The sequence below is a fragment of the Lissotriton helveticus genome, chromosome 8 (genome assembly GCF_964261635.1).
Source record: "Lissotriton helveticus chromosome 8, aLisHel1.1, whole genome shotgun sequence".
Lineage (NCBI taxonomy): Eukaryota > Metazoa > Chordata > Amphibia > Caudata > Salamandridae > Lissotriton > Lissotriton helveticus.
This window is the reverse complement of record NC_136069.1, coordinates 841,077,123-841,100,516: the sequence shown is the minus strand read 5'-3', so window position 1 is coordinate 841,100,516 and position 23,394 is coordinate 841,077,123. Positions and strand designations below refer to the sequence as shown.

Below are 23,394 nucleotides of genomic sequence, written 5' to 3'. Positions count from 1 at the left end.
TTGACATTGAGAGTTTGTACACCAGCATACCTCAGCACGCAACCTTAAAGGTACTAGAAAAGGCTCTATCAAATGAGGATTGGACATCCAGAACCCCAAGAGATTTTATTCTGGAGTGTGCGAGGCTGGCATTGAAAAGGAACTACTTTGAGTTTGAAGGTACATTGTACCTCCAGACGGGTGGTACCTCGATGGGCAATACTTTTGCCCCCAGCGTGGCTGGGCTCTACGTCCACGATTTTGAAGAGAAGTTCATACTGAGTGAAAGAAACCCCTACAGCTCCAACATCCTATTATGGAAACGATACATCGATGATGTGCTGGCAATCTGGAGTGGTTCAGAGGATTCACTAGTCTCCTTCTTCAACTGGATGAACACTTGTGATGACCATTTAAAATTTACTTACGTCAAAGACCATAGCTCTCTAGTGTTCCTTGACCTTGTCATCAGGAAAGAGAATGGAAGTTTTCAGACATTAACACACTATAAACCCACAGCAAAGAACAATCTGCTTAGGTTCGAAAGTTTCCACCCTAGGCCTTTGCGAGAGAACCTTCCATACGGACAATATTTACGCATTCGCAGGAATTGCAGTAAATTAAAAGACTACAAGGAACAAGCAAGTGATCTCACCCAGAAATTAAAGGACCGAGGATATCCAGACAAGATCCTTAATAAGAGCCAAAAGCGTGCACGCAACCAACCACGGGAAGCGTTGCTAGAAAGTTTAGAAAAACCTTTGGAGGACACCCCTCTCACATGTGTTACTACATATAACACGATCTCAAATGATGTAACCAGGATAGTAAATAAACACTGGTCAATCATCAACTCCGGCAAAATGCATTGGGACAAACCCCTCTTCTCTTTTAAGAAGGCGAGGAGTATTAAGGATGCGGTGGTGAACACTAGACCAGCAACAAAAGCTATGGAGAATGAAACTGTACTGAATGCCTGGGGACTACCGAGAGTGACCGGCCACTACAAGTGTGGGAACTGCAGCGTCTGCCCTTTGACAACAAACACCAAAACCCTACAACTGGAACCAGGGAATATCTGGACAATACGAGGCCAAACCAATTGCAACAGCGAAAATGTGGTATACCGAATAACGTGCCCCTGCAACCTACACTATGTTGGTATGACCAACAGAAAGGTCAAAGTACGGATAGGGGAACATAGAAGCACGATCAGGTGTAAGAAGTCCATGACCAGACTAACCGAACACTATCTGTCTGCAGGACATACTCCTGACGACCTTCAATGGACAGTTATTGAACAAATAAACCCAGGCCACAACCTGACACAGCGTCTTTTTGAAAAAGAGCAAAGATGGGTTTATAGGCTGTCCACCCACAGGACAGGTCTGAATGACAATATCCCGTGGGGCTCGGTTATGGTATAAATTTACATTTACACTTATTGTCTGCTTTCACCCTTTAATGCAGAGCCTGAGGGTTTACTGTCTGCGCTAACAGCCATACCAAGATTTCTACAAGTGTAGATAAGGATTTGGTTACTACCTGTTTTATTTGTCTTCCCCTTTAATACCTGTAGACGAGATGCCTCATCCTACTACCATTAGTGCTGAACAAACTCCGTTCTGAATCTCCCTTTCATTTTCTCTCCACCGATACCGTTCTGACTTGTAAAAACTAAGGGTCGAACTGAGCTTCGGTGAAGCCACCCAATCTCGGCAATAGCCATAAGTGTACACGGTTTCCATAGCTACGGCGTTCCAAGCCTCACTTTGGAACTGCAGACCCGTGATTGGCTCCACCAACCCACGTGACTTGGCCAACCACGCCCTCTCCGGGGAGATGGCTTTCCTAATATTTAGCTCTCCGTCTCAGTACGCATCAGGGATTCCTGAGGCGTACCGTTGTGGAAACCAAGTAGGTTTACCGACTGAGGAGCAGAAGCCATAAGTAAGTGACAACTGACACGATCCTCCTGGATTATGTCTTCCTACGTGATTAGAAACGTATCCACTAACGGCGTTTTCGCGCCCACTCTGATTGTCACTTCCCAGGTGTTGTAAGTATCGCTCTTGGAAACCGGACGCCTATGAAGCGGTATCTCTCCGCAATTCAAGTAAGCATGGCGCTCCGTTCATATGTGAGGTACCCGCATAGATAGCCTATAGATTAACAATATGTGTAGGCCCAGCGTTTCTATATCTAGAGCGAAACCACCATCCTCTTTTGAAGTGCTATTACGAATCTGCAACAAGCTAACTCTCCCGAGGGCAATATTGTATAATACGATGCCAGAACCCAGATTTCAACGTGTGTGTACCGCCACAGTCATGCAGTCCGTGCCCGCTTAACCTAAATGCTCACATGTACGTGGGGCACTACAGGGATTGCGGTGATTAACTGTGTTACTTATGTGTCGCGCATACCGGGGGCTGGCATTCCCTCTTTTATAAGTTTTATAAGGTTTATGTACCTTTATGTTTTGTGTACCATTGTATGTCCTTTGTCTTTTGTGTTCTGTGGTTCCAACCACCCACTATTCTGGAACCTTCTTTCCACAGGTTTTTCTACCAGACCGGGATAGAATTTTTTTTAATAAGAGACACACTTTTTGTGTTTCCAACTGTCACTGACCAAGGGCAGGACGCACCTTAGCGTGTGCGGACCACCCTGGTCTGTCACTGGTCCTGACGAATACCTACAATTGTTTGATGGTTGAAACATGTAGACCGACCTTTTAACTCACATAGCACACGTTGCTATTTTAATACACAATACGTCTTTAACACCGAAGCCTACCTAATTAGGCATAGGTGTTACACTTCTTTTATAAAGTGTCCAGTCACTCAAGAATAAAGTCTTGGACTGAGTAGTACTGGCCACTTTTTAAATCACTTACCACCGTTCTTCACTGCACATATAAAAAAACATTACCCGCTCCACTGTAATCAGGTGTCGCAGCACACCCCGTTGGCACTTGGCCTACGGGGTGGGACCCCGATGATGAAGCATGTCACACACTAGGTTGGTGAGTGAGGGGTCTTCATAAAGGACATACTTTGCCCCACATATGGGCTGGGCACAAGCGATTCTTGAAGCCTTAAGCTTTAGGCACAGAGACTCTCTTTGTTACGCCTGCAGGGGGTACTCCTCTCTTTGTTGTGTTATATAAACTTAATGTTGCCAAAACACAAATTCTCTGCTCAGAAAGTGTAATTTTTCTAGATGCCAAAGTAGTAAAAGAGGTGATGTACCTGGGTATTAAAATAAGGGCATCTATGTCCGAGGGGGTCGATTCTAATTGGAATACGTTGTTACAAAGTGTTAGGGAATGACTAGATAAATGGGGGCGTCTACACTTTACGTTAATTGGACCGAGTAATATTATAAAAATGAATATCCTTCCCAAAGTCTTATATTTATTTCGGTCAATTCCGCTGGAAGTGGCCGGTCCCCAGTTACAATATCTTCAATCAATCTGCGCGAAGTTTATTTGGGCCCCTGGCAAATCCAGACGTCCAATGAGATTTATGACGTTGCCGGTTGAGAGAGGGGGACTAGCTTTACCTGATTTCACTTTGTATTTTTATACATGTTTTTTGTTAAAAATGCGGATTTTGTTACCTGGGGAGGGAACTAAGAGGATTGCTGAGGCTCTGACGATTTTTGAAATATTATTGGGCCCGGTCGCTAGACAATGACTGTTTAGAGAAGTTGATGGGAGTTACTTCAAGCGTACGCGGTTCAAAGTTTTGGATAGTGCTTTCAAAGTATGGAAGAGAATAAGAAAATTAGACTCCCTGCAGAAAATATCGTATTATACCCCCTTAAATTCCTCCAAGATTCTTCCTTCTATTTTTGGGGACAATATAGTGCAAGGTTGGAGAAAAAAAGGCATTAAATAACTAGGGGACTTTTTTTCTGTTGGGGGAGTGCTTATGTCTTTTGAAAAATTAGTTCAACAATATAATCTGTCCAAATTTCAGTTTTTCAAATTTCGTCAGATTTGGGATTTGTTAACATGGACAAAGGCTAATTTTGTATCCAGCCCACTTATAGAGATAGTTAGACGACAGGTGACAATTGGAGCGTTGTATCAGTCACTATTGTCGTATAGATCGGATGATTTTGATAAACATAACGCCAAATGGTCTGTAACCCTGGGCGAGCAGAATATATCTATTGAGAAGGCTATAGTTAGATCTAGGGATATGCTATTTTCGGCCAACTTGAAAGTGCAAATTTTAAAAACAATATTTGACTTGTATTATACCCCTGCTCGAATGTCCAAATGGGGGGCTGGGTTTGATGGAAAATGCTTTCGCTGTGTGGGGGAGATAATGCTGACAGCTTCGATGTTAGTTTTAGCTGCAGTAAATTATCTAGATTCATATCAGAGATAGAGATTTTTGTCTATGATTGCGAAAAGCCCGTTGAATATTACTCCTGGGATGATGTTGCGAGGGATGGGGCCAATCGAATGTATTTCATAAACATCGACACTTAATTTTTATTGCAATGACTGTTGCTCGTCTCTGTATAGCTTCTGAATGGCTACAAAGAGAACCCCCAGCATTTGAGTTATGCCAAAATGTATAATTTATACAAATTAGAATGGAGCTTATTTGCGGTTAAGGGGGTTAAAAACGTCAGACTGGTTTTTGTGATTATTTTGAATCCTGAAAATGTTATGTTCAGTATTTGTATGGTTTCTGTATGTATAACTTTGCTGCTGTGGAGCTATAAAATAAATTTAAAAAAAATAAAAATAAATAAAAAGAAGTTTTTGGGAAAAGTTATACAAACCAGACTTTAGGCCATTACCGTACAGGGGCCGACACATTAAGTTTGAAGCGTATTTTGTGGAAGAACTAGAATACAAAGGAAGGATTACAGCCGGAAAAATCTATGTGTCCCGAAGGGGAGGCAGAAAAATGAGTTGGCTGCAACAAATGGATTTAGAAGTAATGTTAGATCTCAATAGTTCACCTCCAATTTTGCTAAAGGAAAGAAGAAACCAGAACTCACACATAGGAGGTGGGAAGGTTTCAGAGGAGCTTAGCACAGTGGAGGTAGAACTGGAATGATGACAAGAGACAATCAAAAAACAGGTGACAGAAAGTTTCCAGAAGTATCTTGTGACTGGTTAGGATATCTCACACAGTATACACATTACATTATTTTGAAAAAAGATGCCAAACCTGTTGCAAGTAAGGTGAGGGGAGTCCCATGAAGTATGAGCTTTATAGATTGAGAAAGGAAGGGATAATTGAGGACGTAGGAGTATCAGAGTGGGTCTCTCCAGTAGTCTTAGCAAAAAAAGCATTAAATGAGATTAGTTTTTGTGTGGACCTGAGGGGGTTGAATTGAGATATTTTTGTACACTTGGGGATTACTGCAATTGTGGCCATGCTGATGTCTGAGGTGAAGTTACCTTTTTTATGCCTCTTAGTACAGTGCAGATCCTCTCAGAATATGAAGCAATATTCTGTAGGAAATGTGTCAGGGCCCGGAGTATTTCCGAATGCCACCACTGAGATAGCTGCTCCTACCTCCACAATGGAAATTGGCTAGCCAAGCATTTGACATACCGTTTGGGAGAGTTGTGGGAGAGGTATGTCTTGTAGGAGGTGGGGCTCAGGTTCAGCCAGTGGGACCGCTTTGTAGAGGTTTTAATAATACTCTGCAAAGTGTGAAATACCATGAAGGGTGCATTGGGTGTGCCCTTGGCTGTCAGTCACCTCCGGTATGATCCAGTTGGCTAGGGGACGGGAGGTAAGCCAGCAGAGAAGCTTACCATTTTTGTCTCCCAGGTCATAGACTCTAACTGTGGAAGTTGTCCACATCTGTTTTGTAGTCTCATGTGAAATGCAGCAAATTTCCTCAAGCACAAGGTTGAGTTGTGGGGAAACCCTTCCCTCACTGGAAACATCCTTTACAATGAAACTTTTACAACGCAGTGCTTTTACAACGCAGGTTTTACAACGAAAACCATTACAACGCATTGCGCTGGGGGGCGATCTAGGATAGGGAATAGATTTAATTTACTATCCAACACCTTCCCTAGTGTCCACGGGGACTGGAGTTGGACTAGTAAATTAAACTATTCACTATCCAGCACCCCAAAGCGCTATGCGTTGTAAAGGTTTGCGTTGTAAAAACTGCGTTGTAACAGCATGCATGGTAAAAGCATGCGTTGTAACGTCATACATCCTTCCCTCACTGTTCTGGGTGGTGAGCCCTCCCTCTGAGCTGAGGGCGAGAGCCTCCAGTTAGTAGAGATACTGGTCCTGGGTCTGTTGTTTCTTTTTAAGGTACCCTTTGTCATAGCCTCCATTGGTGGCCTTACTTGCTGCCCACAGTGTGCCCGGTGCCTGAACCGTGCCGTCATTGAGTTGAAAGTAGGCCTTGATTTCTGTTTCAAGAACCTGTTTATTATCCTTATCCTAAAGAACCCAGGCATTTAAGCACTACATTGGTCGCAGTGCCCCTGTAGGGGTGCCCTGGCGAAAGAACAGGGGGGCATGATCCGATTTGCCCTGAGAGATAATTTAAATATGAGTGACAGTTTGGCAGTCCGGGGCTGGCATAAATATGTAATCTGTGCTCGATTGTCTATGATGTGCTGTTAATGTGTGGATGTACTGGCTTTACCGAGGGTTTCATATTCTCCAGACATCTCACACTCCAAGCGTGGTGGTCCAGTCTGACAGATGTAGAGTACCCAAGAGGCGGCTCGTTGTGGAGACCTCACTGATATGCTGATAAGAAGCCACCACAACATTGAAGTTGCCTCAAAGTACCATCAGGCCCTCTGGAAGCTTAGTTAGCATGTTAGAGAGATCCTAAATTAATATGTCCAGGGCTGCTGGGAGCGCATAGGCAGAAACAAGGTTAATTACGCCTCCTCCCATAGACCCCGTTAGAGCTAGGAAGTGTCCCTGGGGGTCACCTATCATCTTCGGAACTGTCAGGGGAAAGGAGCTGTGTAGGAGTAGTGCCACTCCATGGGAGCCCCGTGAGAAGCCTGCGTGGAAGACGCTATCGTATCCCTTTCTTGCTAGAAAGGAATAGAGGTTCCCCATCAGGTGTGTCTCCTGTATCATCAAGACAGCTGGGAGAAACTGGTGAGAGTATTTTAGGACTGCAGAGCGCTTTACACAATTCAAAAGCCCATTGAAGGCTCCTGGAGAGCACGTGGAAAGGCTCCAGGTTATGGTATTGTGGAGCCATAGAGGTTGGATACAGGGAGTGATGCAGCATAGGCAGGGTGTGAGTTGGTTGCACTGTGTTATGTACAAAAAGCAGTGTTGCATCTCCATTACGGTGTAAGGTGAGTGAGAAGAAAGCAATAGAAGGGTTGTATCTTGTGGCGTAAGCAAAGGTTAAACATCAACTAAACATATTCCCCAACTCCCTCCCCAAACAACCCCTCTCCCCATACTTCGATCCCTGAAGCATCTGTCGCCCCATAAGTGAAAAATGAAATAGAACTCAGTCTGAACTCAGGAATGGAGTGATTGATCCCACCATCATGTAGGATCAAATCTGGTGTATCAGGTCTGTAGATCGCTCTGCAGACAGTGACAGATTCATCTTGTCAATAGCAGTAAACAGAACCACTGTAGCAGCCAATGTAGGACTCCTCGAAAGGTCAGTATCCTCCACTTGGGCTGCCGTGGAGATGGTGCAGCAGCCAGCTGGCTATGTGGTGAAAGGGCCGGTGTTGGAGATTCAGTTTGGGTTCCCGCTATCGAGGTCAGCAACAGTGAGACCCCTCTTCTGGTGTTGCGCCCTCTTTGTTAGCAAGTACGGTGCCTTCAGGGCTTGGGGGCCGTGTCCATTCTGGTCAATCCACTCGACTGCAGGTTGGAAGGTGGGAAGTTTTTCAAGGTTCGCAGCAGTCTCTCTTTGGTGAGCCAAGTCCAAGCAATCTCTGGCAAGTCAAAAAAGAGGGTGTTATTGCTGAAAACCACTCTGAGGCGAGTCAGGGACAGCAGTCGGTACAACAGGTTTAAGGTCTGGAGCTTCTGCTTGACCACTGCATAGGATCACCTCTGAGATTGCCCCTCTCTAGGATAGTCTGGGTCCATTAGGACCCTGTTTCCTTGGAAGGATAAATCCAGCTGAGTGCAGATTTCTGTCGAACAGCATCTTGGCCTCTAAAGTTAACGATCTGGGCGATCATAGGCCTGTGGGGGGCACCAGGTGGCGGCTTTGGTGTCAAGTCATGGTGCGCCAATTCAATCGCGTACCACAGGGATAGGCGATCCAGGGGCATCTAGGATCTGATCCAATCTTCAAGAAAGGTGTCCGCCTGAGTCGGTTCCGCTCCTTCTGGGATACCTATGAATCACAAATTGTTATGACGTGAGTGGTTTTCGGCATCTTCCACTAACAGTTTAGCTGTGTGCAAGAGCAAGCGGGACAACCTGCATCTTCAGATTGGTGACATCATCCTCCACTGTGGATATGCGGGATTCCGCCTCAGTGATCCTCGCTGTGGCATATCTTACATCTTGTCACACAAGTGCCATGTTGACCTGCACTTCTACTATTTTGGTTTCAACTGAGGTTTGAGAAGTGTGAATGGCCTGGAGGATAGTAGGGAGGTCACCCTCGTACAGCAGAGCCTTGTCCTATGAGGCATTGTTAGCATTGCCATGGCTTTTGGCATATTGTTCTATGTGCGTCATTTTGTCCTTGCCCATTGCTCCAGTGAGAGAGGGTGATGGCTAAAGTGTAAAGAAGGGCCTTCAGCACAGGTGCCCAGATGGTACTCCCAGGCACGTTGACCTGAGTCGGTCACTGGGGCCGCCTCACGCATGGGAGATGGATGTCTCCTCCAAACTGCCTGCTTGCCCGCTGCACTCAGGACAACGTGGAGCTCATAACCTCGTTTGCCAATAGTAGGGTCCTAGGAACACAGACCATACAGAAACAGACCTGTTGCCCAACCTGTGGTTCGGGTGTTGCTCTCACCAGGGTTCTAGTAGAAGCTGGCAGCCTCTAGAGGCAGGGCAAAAGTGTACCAAATACTGTGGTCTCTCTCCCAGGGGCCACTCCAGGGTCCTGGACTTCAGGAGGTACAGGTATGGTGGTTACCAAATTTTAGCCTTATGTGAGGTCTGCCACTGTATTGTTTGTTCATGAGGGAGGAAGCGGTTGGCTACATCGCATTCACCTTTTGCAAGGGGGCAGATGGGAATGCATGCAATGTTCTCAATGGAATCATCTGCCGACTGCCTCTCATGGAGACATCGATCAAATGTGGGCAGGGGTACGAGACTATGGGCCCACCTGCCCTCCACAGTGCCCAATGCTCAAACAAATCCCACCCAAGGGGGCTGGGGCTTATAGGTGGTCGTGCCCTCCACCACTCTCCCTCTCTGCAGACTACAACAGGTAGTTCTCACGACAGTTCTCTAAAGTGTCCCTCTATCAGGCACTGTCGGAAAAGTCAAGGCCCTCCCGGCCATCCAGGAATCCACAGCTCCACAGCTGCATAGTGGTCAAGGCTAAGGCAGCAGATCTTCCGGGCTGCCCGTCACAGCGGGAAGTCCTCTGGGTGCTGCTTTGCAGACAGACTGCACTGCCCGGGGCAGTGGATTGATGTGCCAGCAATCCACAGAGGATTGATGGCCTCGGCCGCACGGTCCAATCAGACTCGAGAGCTCTGTAGCAGTGCAGAAGGGCACGAGGGACCAGGTGGGCACCTGCAGATCTGAGCTGCCCCACGCCTCCGGCATTGCAGCTCTGTAGCACTTCAGTCACAGAAAAGGGGTGGTGATGTGGGGGGAAGAGTCCATGGCCCAGGCCCTGGAGTACAGTCGCTTCTGTAGCTGATAGAGCGGAAGTCATCTCGACCCTCAGTCAGTGCAGGGGAAGATCTGCCAGAGACTCTGTCATGTCCTCCGGTCCCCGGTGCCCCTCAGCATGTAGGCCGTTTTGACCCTTTGAAGGGGAGGTGAGTCCTGTTCAGGGTGCTGCCATACTGTGCCGGATGTGTGATGGGCCCTACCACGGCTCAAGCCGAATACCCCCTCCTTTGTTCACTCCATTTCGGTCCACTGAGGTCGGGGACTGTAGTGCTGCAGCTTGAGCGAAATCTCGGGTCTCGATACCTGCGGGGGTGCGAGCGGATGATGGAGGAGTCCGGAGCACTCTTACAGTGCGACCACCATCTTGACGCTCTTATGAAGAGACTCACCACTACAATTTAAAAGTAGAATATATAACAGGCATTAAAAATACGGTAGCTGACTTTCTATCAAGGTTGGTAGAGACAGAAACAATGTAGAGGATTTGGAAATTCAACAGGAACTAATGGATGAATTTAAAGTTTGTGAAATCACAGAAGGTATAGTCAGTGAAGATGAGTGGAAGAAACGGAGTGTAAAGGATAAAGAATTAACGGATGTCAGCGAACTCATCAAGGATGGTTGGGGAGCACACAAAAGATTGAATCCATCATACCAAAGGTATTGGGAATTGAGAAATTAGTTATCAGTATACAATGTCCTGTTGTGCAGAAGTTCAAAAAGGGTTCTGCATCTGAGGCTGAGGGGTAAGTTGAAGGAATTAGTACACCAAGGGCATTTGGGTATTAGCAAAGCAAACGATTAGGTTACACTTCTGGTGGCCAGGTTTGGACACTCAGGTGGAACGAGTGATCAGCGAATATTTGGACTGTAAGAAAAGTGATAAAGTGTGCAAAAGAAGAACACAGCCCATGACAATAACAGAGCCACCAGAGAAGCCATGGGAACAAGTACCACTGGATGTTTTGGGGCCTATATGCAGTAAGGCAGGGCAATTCTATGTTGTAGCATTGATTGCCCTATACTCCAGCTGGCCTGAGATTAGGATCACCCAGGAAGTGGAAATGAAACAATTGGTAAGATTCATGAGGATTTCTTTTCCAGGTAAGGCATAACTGAGTCCATTTTAACAGACAATGAAGTACAGTTAGTGTCACAAGAGATGGAGGAAATTTTTGCAGGTTCAGTCATAAAGCACATAAATGTGCACTATCACCCTAAATCAAATGGAGTGGTAGAAAGATTTAATAGGGTATTCAAAGAAGCCATAAAAATTGCCAAACAAGAGTGAAATTTTAGACAATGGTGGAAATGTATCGCCTTACACCACATACAATCACGGAATGGGTTACTTTTGAGCTGTTCAGAGGGAAGGAGCCCAATACATTGTTGTGTGCTGCTTGGATCAATCCTTTTAAAGATGGAACCGAGAAGGAGGAGGAAAATCAGAGGGCTAAACAACAACAAATGTTAATTCAAATGAAGGAAAGATATGATGGGAGAAATTCTGTAAGGGGAATGGTGGTGACAGTAAATGATTGGGTCAGAACAAGATTACCTGCTGGGTTGGTAAGATCCTCCAAGTATGGGTATCCACAAAGAGTCAATAAAGTTTTTAAAATGCAGTCAAATTGGATGAAAATTGCATTTGGAATTTGTTTAGGATTGCGGTAGTGCAAAAGAAAGAGAATGAACATCAAAAAGAAAAGGAGGATGGGGAAAATTCAGGGAGTAATGCCAAGTTACTAGTTTGGAAGGGACCACAGTGCAGCAGCAGAAGAGTAAATCTACCACGCTATTTGAAAGATTATTTGATATAGGAACATAGATTTTGTTTCTAGCTGTAAATACTTTTAGGCAAAGTGTTATTCACTGTGACAAGGTTAGCAAGGAAATTAGATAAAATTCTCTGTTTAAGGTTTTATCTTAGAAATGTTCCCTCTAAAACCATTTTTCTATATTCCATACCTTGTTCCCTCCTTCTCAGTCAGATGCTTTTATTAGAAAGGGGGGAGATGTATAATATATCTGATATCTAATAAAATGTAGAATAAGGGGGGCAGAGAAGGTGAGGACTGAAGGTTCATGTGAGAAGGCTGTTAAAAAAGGAGACTGATACTGGCAAGCAAAGAGGCAGCTCATATGCCGAGTGGCTGAGGTGTATTTACTTAGAACATAAATGAACAAACTTTAACTGAATCAGTGCGTTGGAGTTACTGTCTCACAGTTTCCATAATGGAACTAAAGGTGGTTTAATAGCTACTCAATACAGGGTGCTTTCATGCTTGAAAGGACATGAAGTGGATATAGCCTTGCAGCAGGAAATGCATCTCACAGCAGAAACCTGAAAAATTGCACAAGAACTGGTGAATAAGTGTTTACTCCTCAGTTTGTGCATCATATGCCAGGTGTGTAGTGACATGGATGCCTCTTGGTGTGCTACTTTCGTTGCAATGGCAAGTGTGAGACAAGAAAAAAAGATTTGTGCTGATTCATGGGCTGTTAAATGGGAGGGAAGTGTTGATAGGCAATGTGCATATGATGAATGTAGATGATAAACACTTTTTTGTGAGTGTCTCAGGGTGGCATTCCTTCTCTTGATATTTTTATGCTTCTGGTGAATAATATGAATTGTTTGTTGAACACAAAATGAGATGTACATCCCTTTAAACCTAATGCCATCCTGAGTATGACTGGAACACTGAAATTGATAATGCATGATGTAGGGTTAGTAGGTATTGGGCAGGTGCACCACACAAGTACTAAGAATACTCTTATTCCGCCACTTTTGAAATGTATAGTCAGCTGGGTTGCAATCTGGTTTACACAGTAAGATTACCAGAGACATGATTAAATTGAATAACATTGTAGATTGATTTCGGATCATTCCCTTATGCAAGCTAGAAGGATGGAACATGGCAATTGGATGTGGATATTGACCTGGTGTCTAAGATCAGAAGCAGTAAAAGATGGCGGTGCTTAGAAGACATATATGCAGGGTCATTGAGAGATTTTTTGCGGCCAGCTGTAACTCCTCATCCATGCCGGCAGCAGACTGGCCTTAATGGTAGTAGGAAGAGGGAAATACATAACCAGGATATAAAGTAATAGACTGTATCTTGAAATGGGACTTGACAGGCTAGGGAGGGACCTCAGACACTAAGAAAAATATGTAATTTGAAACTAGTTGAGGAGAACAGAAATTACGGCACTCAAGAAAAAAAAAGTAAGCATCAGCTGGAATATACTTGACAAATAGACTAATAGAATATATCAACATAGGTTGTAGAGAAAGGGGAGCAAGACGAGGCGGCTGGTTGCATGGCAATAAAACAGGGAACTAGCTTATACTTGAGTATCATTTATATGGCCAGCTGTACAGCAAAACAGGGTGCCTATGGATGATATGTTAGAGGGCATCAAATTATGATGAGCATCTTGTCCTATTAGAGTCTTCCCTAGCCAAAAAAAGTGTTCTGCTGACAATACATGTTTCACAAAAACAGAAGGCCTTGTGGTATGGTTAACCAGTGGATTCTTATCTGACTTTGTTAGAAAAGGGTTTCTTGGCCTGCTATGGTATGCACCCAAACCAGGCAGAATCCACCACTCTAGTCAGTATAAGGGGATTACACGGTTAAAATAACCTTTCAAGGTGTCGTGAACAAAGAAATTCAACACTTCCAGCCGGTCACGCCGTTGCTGGCCAGTTACGGTATTGTGGAGACCAGTAAAACAGTACCTTTGGAGATGCAGGGCGTCGGACCTTACGGTGAGCTGCGGAGGAGCAGCATCGGCAGGTGTAGGTTCCAGATTTCACTGTAGGACTTGTGGGGCCTTAAAAGTCACATGCGTTGCAGGTCGAAACCCATGAGTTTGAAGTAAGGAGCGCCCTCGCCGGTAGGTGTCAGAGCTGCGGTGTGAAACAGAGCGGTTCGTGAGGTGCCCTTAGGTCATGGAGCAGGCAGCTGCTCAGTGACGGTCATCCAGTGGTGTTGGGAGACCAGGACTGCAGTGCGAAGTGGGACGGTGCTTGTTGCGGTGCTAACAGGTCACGTACAGGTGGCAATGTCATTGTTGCTGAAGCACTGTTGTTGGTAGACCCAAGGCTGCGGTGCGAGATGGGGCAATGCAATGTGGCTGGCCCACAGGTCGCAGTGCAGACAGTGGTGTCGGTTGACAAACTGGAGTCGAAGGCGCAGGCTTCGGTGGGTCAAGGCTGTGGTGTGACATGGGGCAATGCTTTGTGTAATGTACGAGCGGTGCCCCCACACCATGTTGCAGGCAGTGGCGTTGATGTCAGCTTGGAGCGGCAGTGTCATGAGACCAGGGCTGCGGTGCGAAATGGGACGGTGCTCTGGGTTCTTCCCGAGCAGTGTCCACAGGTCATGGTGTAGGCAGCGACATCGGTGACAGCATCGCCGCATTGTCAGGGATACCTGGGCGGTGGTGTGAAGCGAGGCAGTGCAGAGTGTGTTGCCCATAGGCCACGGTGCAAGCAGCGGCTCAGTGGTGGCATCGGACGACATCGTCGGTGAGACCAGGGTTGAGGTACGAAGTGTGACAGTGCCCTCTGTGATGCCTTCATGTCACACAGCCAGCAGCAGTGTTGTTGACGGCGCCAGGTTAGCTTTCTCCTCTGTGGCAGCTGAAACTCCCAGTTCCTGAAGCCAGTACCCAGAAGATGTTGAAGTCTTTGATTTCCCTGAGACTTCCACCAGTAGGCAAGCTCTACATCATGCCCTTGGAGATACTTAGAATGCAGAAAGAACAATTCAGTCCTTTCCCTGTCCAAGAAAGAAGCAGCAACTGAAAGCCAACCCACCAAAGCAACAACAAAGGGGCAGTACTCCTTCTGGCAGCTTTTCAAGATCTTCCTGGCAGGTTCCTTAGTCCAGCAGTAATCTAAAGTTCTGGGGGTCAGGGCCCTAATATTTATACCACATTTTCCTTTGAAGTTGGTACAAAGTTCCTCTGGCAGACACAAACCAATTCTGCCTAGCTCAGTCCAGGTTAACTACACGAGGTGGAGACCGCTTTGTGGAAGGCAGCCACCGTCCTTTCAGGTTGCAAATAACAACTCCTCCCAGTACTCTAAATGCAGCCAGGTCCATTCAGACTGGCTATGAGTCACCCAGGAAAGGCAGGACACACCTCAACCTCTTCCTTGTGTCTGTCTAGTGTGAATGTACATCCCCACCTCCTGTCAATCTAAACGCAGACAGTGAATACACAAATGGCAGAGGCACATAATATGGTTAAGCTAGTAAATGCCAACTTTCTAAAAGTGGCACTTTCAAACACACAATGTAAGAATTATCTCCAATAAAAGATGTATTTTACAATTCTGAGCTCAGGAAGTCTAAACTCCATTTCTCTATCTTGTCCCAATGGAAAGTTACACTTGTAAGATGTTACGGGGCAGCTTCCTTGTTAACTTATGGGACAGATAGCCTTTCAGTAGTGAAAAACGAAATACACAGTAGTTCACTATCAGGACATCTGAAACACACTAGTACATGTTCTACCTTTAACATACACTGCACCCTGCCCATGGGGGTTACCTTGGGCCTACCTAAGGGGTGCCTTCCATGTAAGACAGGTAAGGTTTGGGCCTGGCAAGTGGGTAAAGTTGCCAGGTTGACATTGCAGTAAAAACTGCGCACAGACGCTGCAGTGGCAGGCCTGAGACAACTTTGAAAAGCTACTTGTGTGGGTGGCGCAACCAGTGCTGCAAACCAACAAGTACCATTTTATTTTGGGGACCTGGGTACACACTGTGCACTGTACTAGGGACTTAATAGTAAATCAACATATCCCAATCATGGAAAATGAATCATAACATAATTTACATGGAGATCATATGCACTTTAGCACAGAACAGCAGTGGTAAAGTGCCCAGAGTCTTAAAACGAAAGACAAATAGGTGAAAAACAGGAGATCAAAAAGCAAAAAGTCTGGGGGTAAACCCGCTGAGAAAGCTAAATCTAACAGACTTTCAGCATGACTTTGGTTGTCAAATTTATAGCAGTATGTCTGAACGCGCGGTTCACAGGGAATATAATTCCCTCCATGAAAGAGGTGGTTAAAGTAATGATAATGAAGCCGAAACGAGACCCGAAGAAGTGGAGCTCCTACGGGCCATTATTAATGCTAAATAGCAATGTAAGCTTTGAGCAAGGACTTGACCAATAGGCTTCTTGGGCAGTAAAAGCACTGACACAGATATTAATGCAGCTTTGAATCACACTGTAGTATGCTGTTAAACCTATGAAGACTCATCCATGTCATGCACAGTCTGGGGAGGGAGAAAACCCCTTATGTGCTGGCTGAACAAGATAAGGAAAAGCCTTTCATTCAATTGGCTGATTGGCTGTTTCTGCAAGCTGAGCATATTGCAGTGCATGGGATTCTGCCTTCTATTTTTAGGCTGGACTAAAATATAGTGCACTGGTCTCAGAGCCAAAGTGAGGTCTGTGATATCCAGCAGATGGAGGATAAAAGGAGGAACTAGACAGGACTGTCCTTGGTCCCACTCCTATTTGTCCCAGTGATGCAAGCCTTGGTGTATTTTAAATAGAGGAAGAAGCAAGATTGGGTCGTACAACTGGAGGACACTGTGCATGTGATTTCGATGTATGCAGACAACATTCATGTATAGTTGCAGGACCCATTAATGTCAGTACCACTTCTCAAGCTGGTATTGGCCTGTTTTGGAGAGATATCGGGGCGAGATGTGAATAAGGCAAATACCAGACTTTTTCCCATGAGAGATGGCCTAGATAGGAGCAATGCAGATTTCCTGAATTTGCAATTCTGTGGGAACCAATTTAATTTAGACACTCACGTTTGCAGAAGAGTAGTAATGGCGCAACATGGGTTGTCAGTGGTCTTTCTGAACTCTACGCGAATGTTCTTCACGGGCACTGTGTATGCAGGCAAGATGGTTCTTTTGACCTTCTGTTTATATTCTCTGAACGAAGCCAAACTAAAAGAAGATGTAGGAGTAAATCTGGAAAACGGAGGAGCGAGGAGGACCCTTCATACAATTAGCATACACAGGAATGGGGTAAGGGCTATTGATGCCATAGAAAAAATACTTATTGCCCGTGGCACTGCTCTACAAAGTGCTTTTATTTGCAACTCCAGGTTGCACTGTAGCAGATTTTCCTGCACCTTCTAAGTGGTGTTGTAAACTACCTGCGTTGTCTCAACTGGATGTGGCGGCCCTGAGCACACAGAAAAGAATGTGGAGAAGGGAGGATGTAAAATAACGGCTAGAGCTGTTGACTTTGGAACTATGGCACCAGGTTCGAGGTCTCGGAGTTGGCTCAACATCCTGTGATTCTGGGCAAATCACTTAGGGCCTGATTTTGATCTTGGCAGACGGGATACTCCATCACAAACGTGGCGGTTATCCCTTCCGCTGTATTACAAGTTCCATAGGATACAATGGAATTGTAATTTGGCGGACCGGGTATCCTTCATGTTTGTTATGGAGTAACCCTGTCCGCCAAACTTGTAATCAGGTCCTTACTCTCCCGGTGCATATCAAAAAGGAATGTTCCCTTGTGTAATGTAGCTGGTGCTCATGTAAAGCGCTCCAATACCTTTGGGTCGAGAGTGCGCTATGTAAAACTTCAAAAAAAAGGAATGTCAGTTCAAAGACTATGATTTTGAATAATTATTCTGTCTCTGGATGCTGCCATAAAGGTTCGATAAATAATGAGGTAGTTTTCAATTGCTATTTTGCATTTAAATGTATTCCACGTGACCACATAGGGTAAATAAGCAATATTTTCAGCGTGCTCCATTGTTGAGTCGGCCATAATGTGGCGCTCTCTCTTGTGGGTCTGTGGTTGAGATGATATAAGTCTTAGCATGTTAGATAGCCCAGTGGGCTAATGGACCTGCTCTTTCCAGCGGACGTAGTGGTGAGTATGCCTGAGTGGAGCAGTGCTTCCATAACAAGTGTAATATTTAAAAAAAGTTATTATATAAGTAATACTGTGGTTGGTTTGGAAGCAGAATATTTTAACCCCATGAGGAAGATAAAGCCCAGATTCCATTCGGGTATCTCATCGGCGAGGCACCATTGCTATCTCCTAAACAGGAAACAATGGAGCACACATAGCCCTGAATTGTCTCTTCTGGGGCAGCCCCTCTAGGTGAAAAATATTCTTTCATCACTTTAGCCGAATCATTCATTTTCCAGTGCTTGTTTTCATTAGCAGTTACTAAAATAAATATAGCAGATGCTTCAAATGTCATTATTTTCCTGGCTTATAAGGTACAGTCATTGTTATTAGCAACACCCTTTATTATCTCATCTCTGATTGATAACAAGGCGCTGTAAGGATCTGACCCTGTGACCTGAAGGTTACAGGTCGCCGCAAAGAGCAGGACCATGGGGGTTTCTTGGCTTGCCCTTCACCCCTAATCAGTTATAACATGATGAAACCACACATTTTAAATGGATCTCAGTGCTTCATGCAACACTCCAATGCACTTGCAGATTAAACAATTTGTGACCGTTTCATAAAAAACTCAAAAGATCACATAGGCACGTGCCTAAGGTTTGCATATTTTTAGAGATTGACAGAACCGGAACTGTTGTCACTTTTCTGTCATTCACTTGTCATCCTCACAAGAATACACCTGCAAACTGTAGGCTCAGCAGAAAGACTACAGGCACAGGATTACGACAGATATGCCCATTGTTCTCTATTTTTGTTTTGAATTCCCCGCGACAAATGGGGTGTTTGTGGCACTTTCCAATACTGAGCACACTGCTTACTTTCAGTAGCTGTACGTTTTTAAGTGCAATACGTGCATTACAAAAGTTTGGGAATACATGTAAAGGTAGGGGTGTGTGTGATCAACACGTTTGCAATGCCTTTCCCAATACCACTCCTTTGGGAACATCTATTTCCTCACCCTATTTTCGACTATGACAAAAACACACCTAAAAAATTGTCCATAGTAATAACCGTGATTTGGTGGAGGAAGGCAGCACAGATCTGTATTCTGTTGATCTTGATCGTAGCCTTCTGGCTGCAGAATTACAAAAAGTAAATGTAGTCAGCTGCAATATAACTAAGCAACCCCTCAAGGGCCTAAAACCATATGTTATAGTTCTTGGCCATTATGGATAACAATTGTAATTACAAGGTTTAGCGGCCGCAGCGTTTTCCACAAAATGATGGATTTGACAAATGTGCAAATAATCAGTGGAGGCTCCTCGGCTAAGGTGGAAGAGCATTGCCCCATTGCCGAGCAGCAAAAATAAAATGATAATAACATTGTTATTATCATTTTATTTTTTGGAGCTGCGGGCTGGGTTAGAGCGGGGTGGGGCGTGGCTGAAGGCACAGGGGGAGGAGTGGGGTGCACACTCCCAAAGTGCGCATGAACTGTTTGGCCGGCCCTCTTGGGCCGACCAAACAGCTTATGAGCACTTTGCATGTTCCTACCATGCTGCATTACACAGCCTGGTGAGGAACATGCAAAGCATCCCTGTCCCCGTCTGAGCGCCGAACCACAGCGATCAGACCAATCACAATGCTGCTTTGCAGTGTTATGATTGGCTTTAGGAAACCCGGGAGCAGGTTGCTTCCTGCTTCCAGGACTGCAGGAAGAGGACAAGGACGGAGAAGAGGCGGCGGCCGACGAAATGTAATGGGTATTTTTATTTTGTCTCCCCCGCCTCTCCACCGTCGTTCACTGCCAGCTGCTACTGCAAATAATCCACCATCTGCTGCACAATCTGCAGATGTTAATAAAAAAACGTGTTTCTAGCTCGACCCGATCGAAAATTACAGAAAGATAGCAACACATATTGCTACACAATGAAATGCCAATAACAAAAGGTTGACTGCCTCTCTTTCTGTTGTTTGTTAATGTATTTGGGTGTCAGACTAGCACTAATGAGGTGAAACATTTGCCCAGATACTGTTACCATGTATGCAAATGTCAAACTAATGTGGAAATTCTATCACACAATGTGGTGTGCCATCCTGCATAATTTGCCTTTTTTTGCTGCATAATTTAGTAAACTCTGCCCTAATAATTTGGTCCCACCTTGCTGCATAATTCTAGTGGCCCTGCCCTTAGGTTTTGTTCAAGAGGTAGGTCACAGTGGACTCATTAGCGAGAGAGTTCATGAGTAACAGTTAAATGGCCTGGCCAATAAAGAGAATAAAAATATATTTGCACACTATGCATCTCAATAGGGATTACCAGCAGAACTCCAAAGCTCGTCAGGTGGTTGCATTTGCATACTGTCTCGTTGCCTTTTGAACCTGCGACCGCACAGCCTTCCGAAGACCAGCCTCCTGTGCCATCTGTCACAAGACAGGAAGTGAACATGAGTGATACAACAAAAGCAACATTTCCATAATGAGGTGGCAATAAGATGTGTTAAATGATTAATGAGTGTCTGATCAGATACTCACTGTTTCTATTGAAGTCCCAAAAAACACACTTTTTGGTAAAATTTGCCTGTGAAAAAAATAAGACAAACAGTTTCAATGCAAGTCTAGAATAGTTTAGAAAGAATCTTATAATACTGTTGTCTATCATTTATTACAATAAAAAGGTTATCGTTTAACGAAAAAATAACCTTGACTACAGGCAATTCACCATAATTTCTCTCATTCTTTTAACTTGTCTTGAGATGCACATAGGCCCTCTTCAGTCAATGTATTACCCCGGAGTCAGGTTCAGTCTATATTCTTTCAAAAACATACCCTTTGGGGAATTATGTGTTCCTGGAGGTATGAAAGTTAAATGAAATATTGTGTTTCTAGATGGAATTAGAATGGATAGATATGATATTTTTGCCATCCACAATTACTACACATGGCTGTCTAAACTACTGATATTCTGTACATTTAATGTATTCCAATATTTTAAGCTCGACAAATCTGAAGAACAATAGTAATGCCAGGTAACATCCAACCTCACCAATAACAGCATTCATTTAAACTGGTTGGCGTCTCAAAATGACATGCATGTTAAATAATTTAGTGATCTTTTAAACAGTGCACATACCGTTTAAAAAAAATATGTAAAAAAAGTTGATCAAGTTTAGGCAAATTTTATACAAATATTCTAGACGAATGTTCATAGTGATGCAGAATATACATGTGTAGAGTAAGGAAATATATGAAATGTCGCTATTTGAAAGAAAAAAAAAGTTTCCCCACACATAATATACATTTTTCCATGTGATGTTTTCCAATTCACCACACTCACCATATAAATCAGGGAGACGATCTGTCTGATTTCCAATTTAAGCGTAGGTAGGTGTGGGTAAGGCAGTCCATTGGTTTGTAAATTCATACAGATTTGGGACTGTAGGTGTTGACTAATTCCTTTGGGTTTCCTTGCTACCCCCTCGCAAATACTATGGCAAAGTCAACAACTAATCTTACATGTATCCAAGTTGTAAATTATCGGTATGATTGAATGACAAACCCCCCTGCAAAACTGGCTTTGTGAATCACCCTTTAGAATAAATATACAGATTCATGTTTCCATTCATGAGAATTGTGCACATAAACATTACTTGATAATGGAATCTGCTCTGTATTCTGTAAGAAAAGAACATCTTTAAATGAGATGTAAAGTTTCTAGAAAGTATTTGTAAATTCCTATTTCCTGAAACTTGGATATCAAACACCCCTACATAATAGATTACACAGAAGTCAGAGCTGGCCAGGAGCCAAGTTTTCTGATTCTTGGCTAGGCTGTTCTGCAATGTACGAGCCCTGTAGTATGGTCAGAGGCGGCCTGGGAATTGCTTTAGGCCGTGTGGGCAGGGTGACATTTATATACGTCCTTCAGCGCTTAATCTGCAGCCAGAGTTACACTCCCTTCCCTGACCTGGAGAATGACTATGTAGAATCAGCTAAGGGTAGCGAGCTGGCTCTTACTCATGGGAGACTGGGCAGATGCTACTTACACACTGCAGTGATGGTACGGGTGTGAACAGTGTCATCACATGGAGCGCTCTGTGAGGTAATTGAAGAGACACCCATTGTGGGTCACGGAGTTGTCCACCTCACATGGGTGGAATAGCCAGATAGGAGCAGTCACACTGGAGTAGTTCGGAGTTTCTGGGCTCAGACACTTTATATGGGGTGCAGTTCCTGCCTATTGGATTCTAGTCTTTTGCCCAGTCATAGCCTGTGGTGGCCCATGCTCTGAGTGGATCTGGGGGCCTGCTTTCACCCTGTCCTGACGGAGCATGTGTTTGTGCTTTCGTCTAGTCCCTGTCATCCTGAAGTATGCTATACATAATTTCTGACAGGAAGAATAATTCCTCAGTGGAGTGGTTCTTGAAATCCCATGACTCTATGAATAAAAGGGCCATCCTGTGTCAACTTCACTGGTAGAAACCCAGGAGAAAGATTTTATCGAAAGAGAACGGGCACTGGTGCAATCCATGAAAGACTTGTGCTTAGACATTAGCACTGAGACTGAGCACATCACAGCAGGATTAAAGTGTTTTTAACAAGATTGTAGAATGTTATTGAAAATGTGACAGAACTTGAATGGTCCAAGATTAAAACGTAAGTCAAAGCTGGAACTCCACAACATAAATCGAGTGAGAAGGACTCTTCAATCATCGCAGAGGTAAAAGAATAGAGACGTTTGACAAAATGCTGAGAACAGAATCCGGGTTTGAAGTGCTGGATAATTTTAAGTGAGGATCTTTTCCACTGATTCGGGGTGTCTTAGCACAGAGTCTGAGGAGCTACCTGCTGATGTGGAGTCCTTGCTGCAAGCTCTTTATGTTCCTCCAGATGTTGATGACTCTACTGTGGAGTGGAGGAACTACAGACTTCCTGCAAGTGGCTCAAGGTCCCAAGGAAACTCTGGCCATAAAGTGATGAAGTTACTATGACCTGCTGAGTTGTGAGAGGTGATAAGATGAGAAGGAATAACAAAAGGTAGTGCCTTCTATGGCAAACAATGTGTCTTCCTACTCTTGTCCTCAGTCGACAACACTGGAGGAGAAGAGGATCTTAGTTCCTATTAAAAGAGGCCTAGTCGGCCTGTAGTATGTGCTTCATTCACCCAACAAATTAGGTTGTAGCAAAGGCTACAACCTCATGCATTTTAACTTTCACAGAACATTCCTAGAGCACTAAAGACAAGAGTGGCGAACCAGAGACTTATGGGTATGTCCTTGTACCTCTTGTGGGGTGGTAACACTCACTGTACCAGTATGCAGATGGGTGAAGAAGCCGAGGTGACAAAATGGCCTCTACTATTTGACTCCTTTTGTTGTTACTAACTAGACACTGTTTTAGGCCAGCATTTCTTCTACCCCCCTATTTTCACCTTTGCTATGACCTAATGACGCATAGGTCTGCAACCATTAGTTGCCTAATAACACCTGTGAGTCTAAAGAATCTCTCCTCGTTGAACTCTAGTTCTGTTTTCCATCCTCAGTCATCTTCAGTGCCTTAGTCTTTCAGTGCCCACATGCAATTGCAGGGACAAGAAAGTGATATCCCGGGAAACCAAGAAGAAGCCATATGCTTTGAGACAAAGTTAGGAAGAATTCTGGTCTGATGGCAAAGAT

At 44.5% G+C, this 23,394-nt stretch overlaps 1 protein-coding gene across 1 annotated transcript in view; it reads right to left on the bottom strand.

Annotated features, from left to right (window-relative positions):
* Positions 1–23,394, bottom strand: part of LOC144772946 (adhesion G-protein coupled receptor G2-like) — a 1,412,864-nt gene that overhangs the window by 269,906 nt on the left and 1,119,564 nt on the right. The window contains exons 29-30 of the mRNA XM_078657647.1: positions 20,255–20,300; positions 20,040–20,143 (exon numbers count right to left, since the gene is read on the bottom strand). Of these exons, the coding sequence (XP_078513773.1) occupies positions 20,040–20,143; positions 20,255–20,300 (150 nt within the window). The remainder of the gene's footprint in view (positions 1–20,039; positions 20,144–20,254; positions 20,301–23,394) is intronic.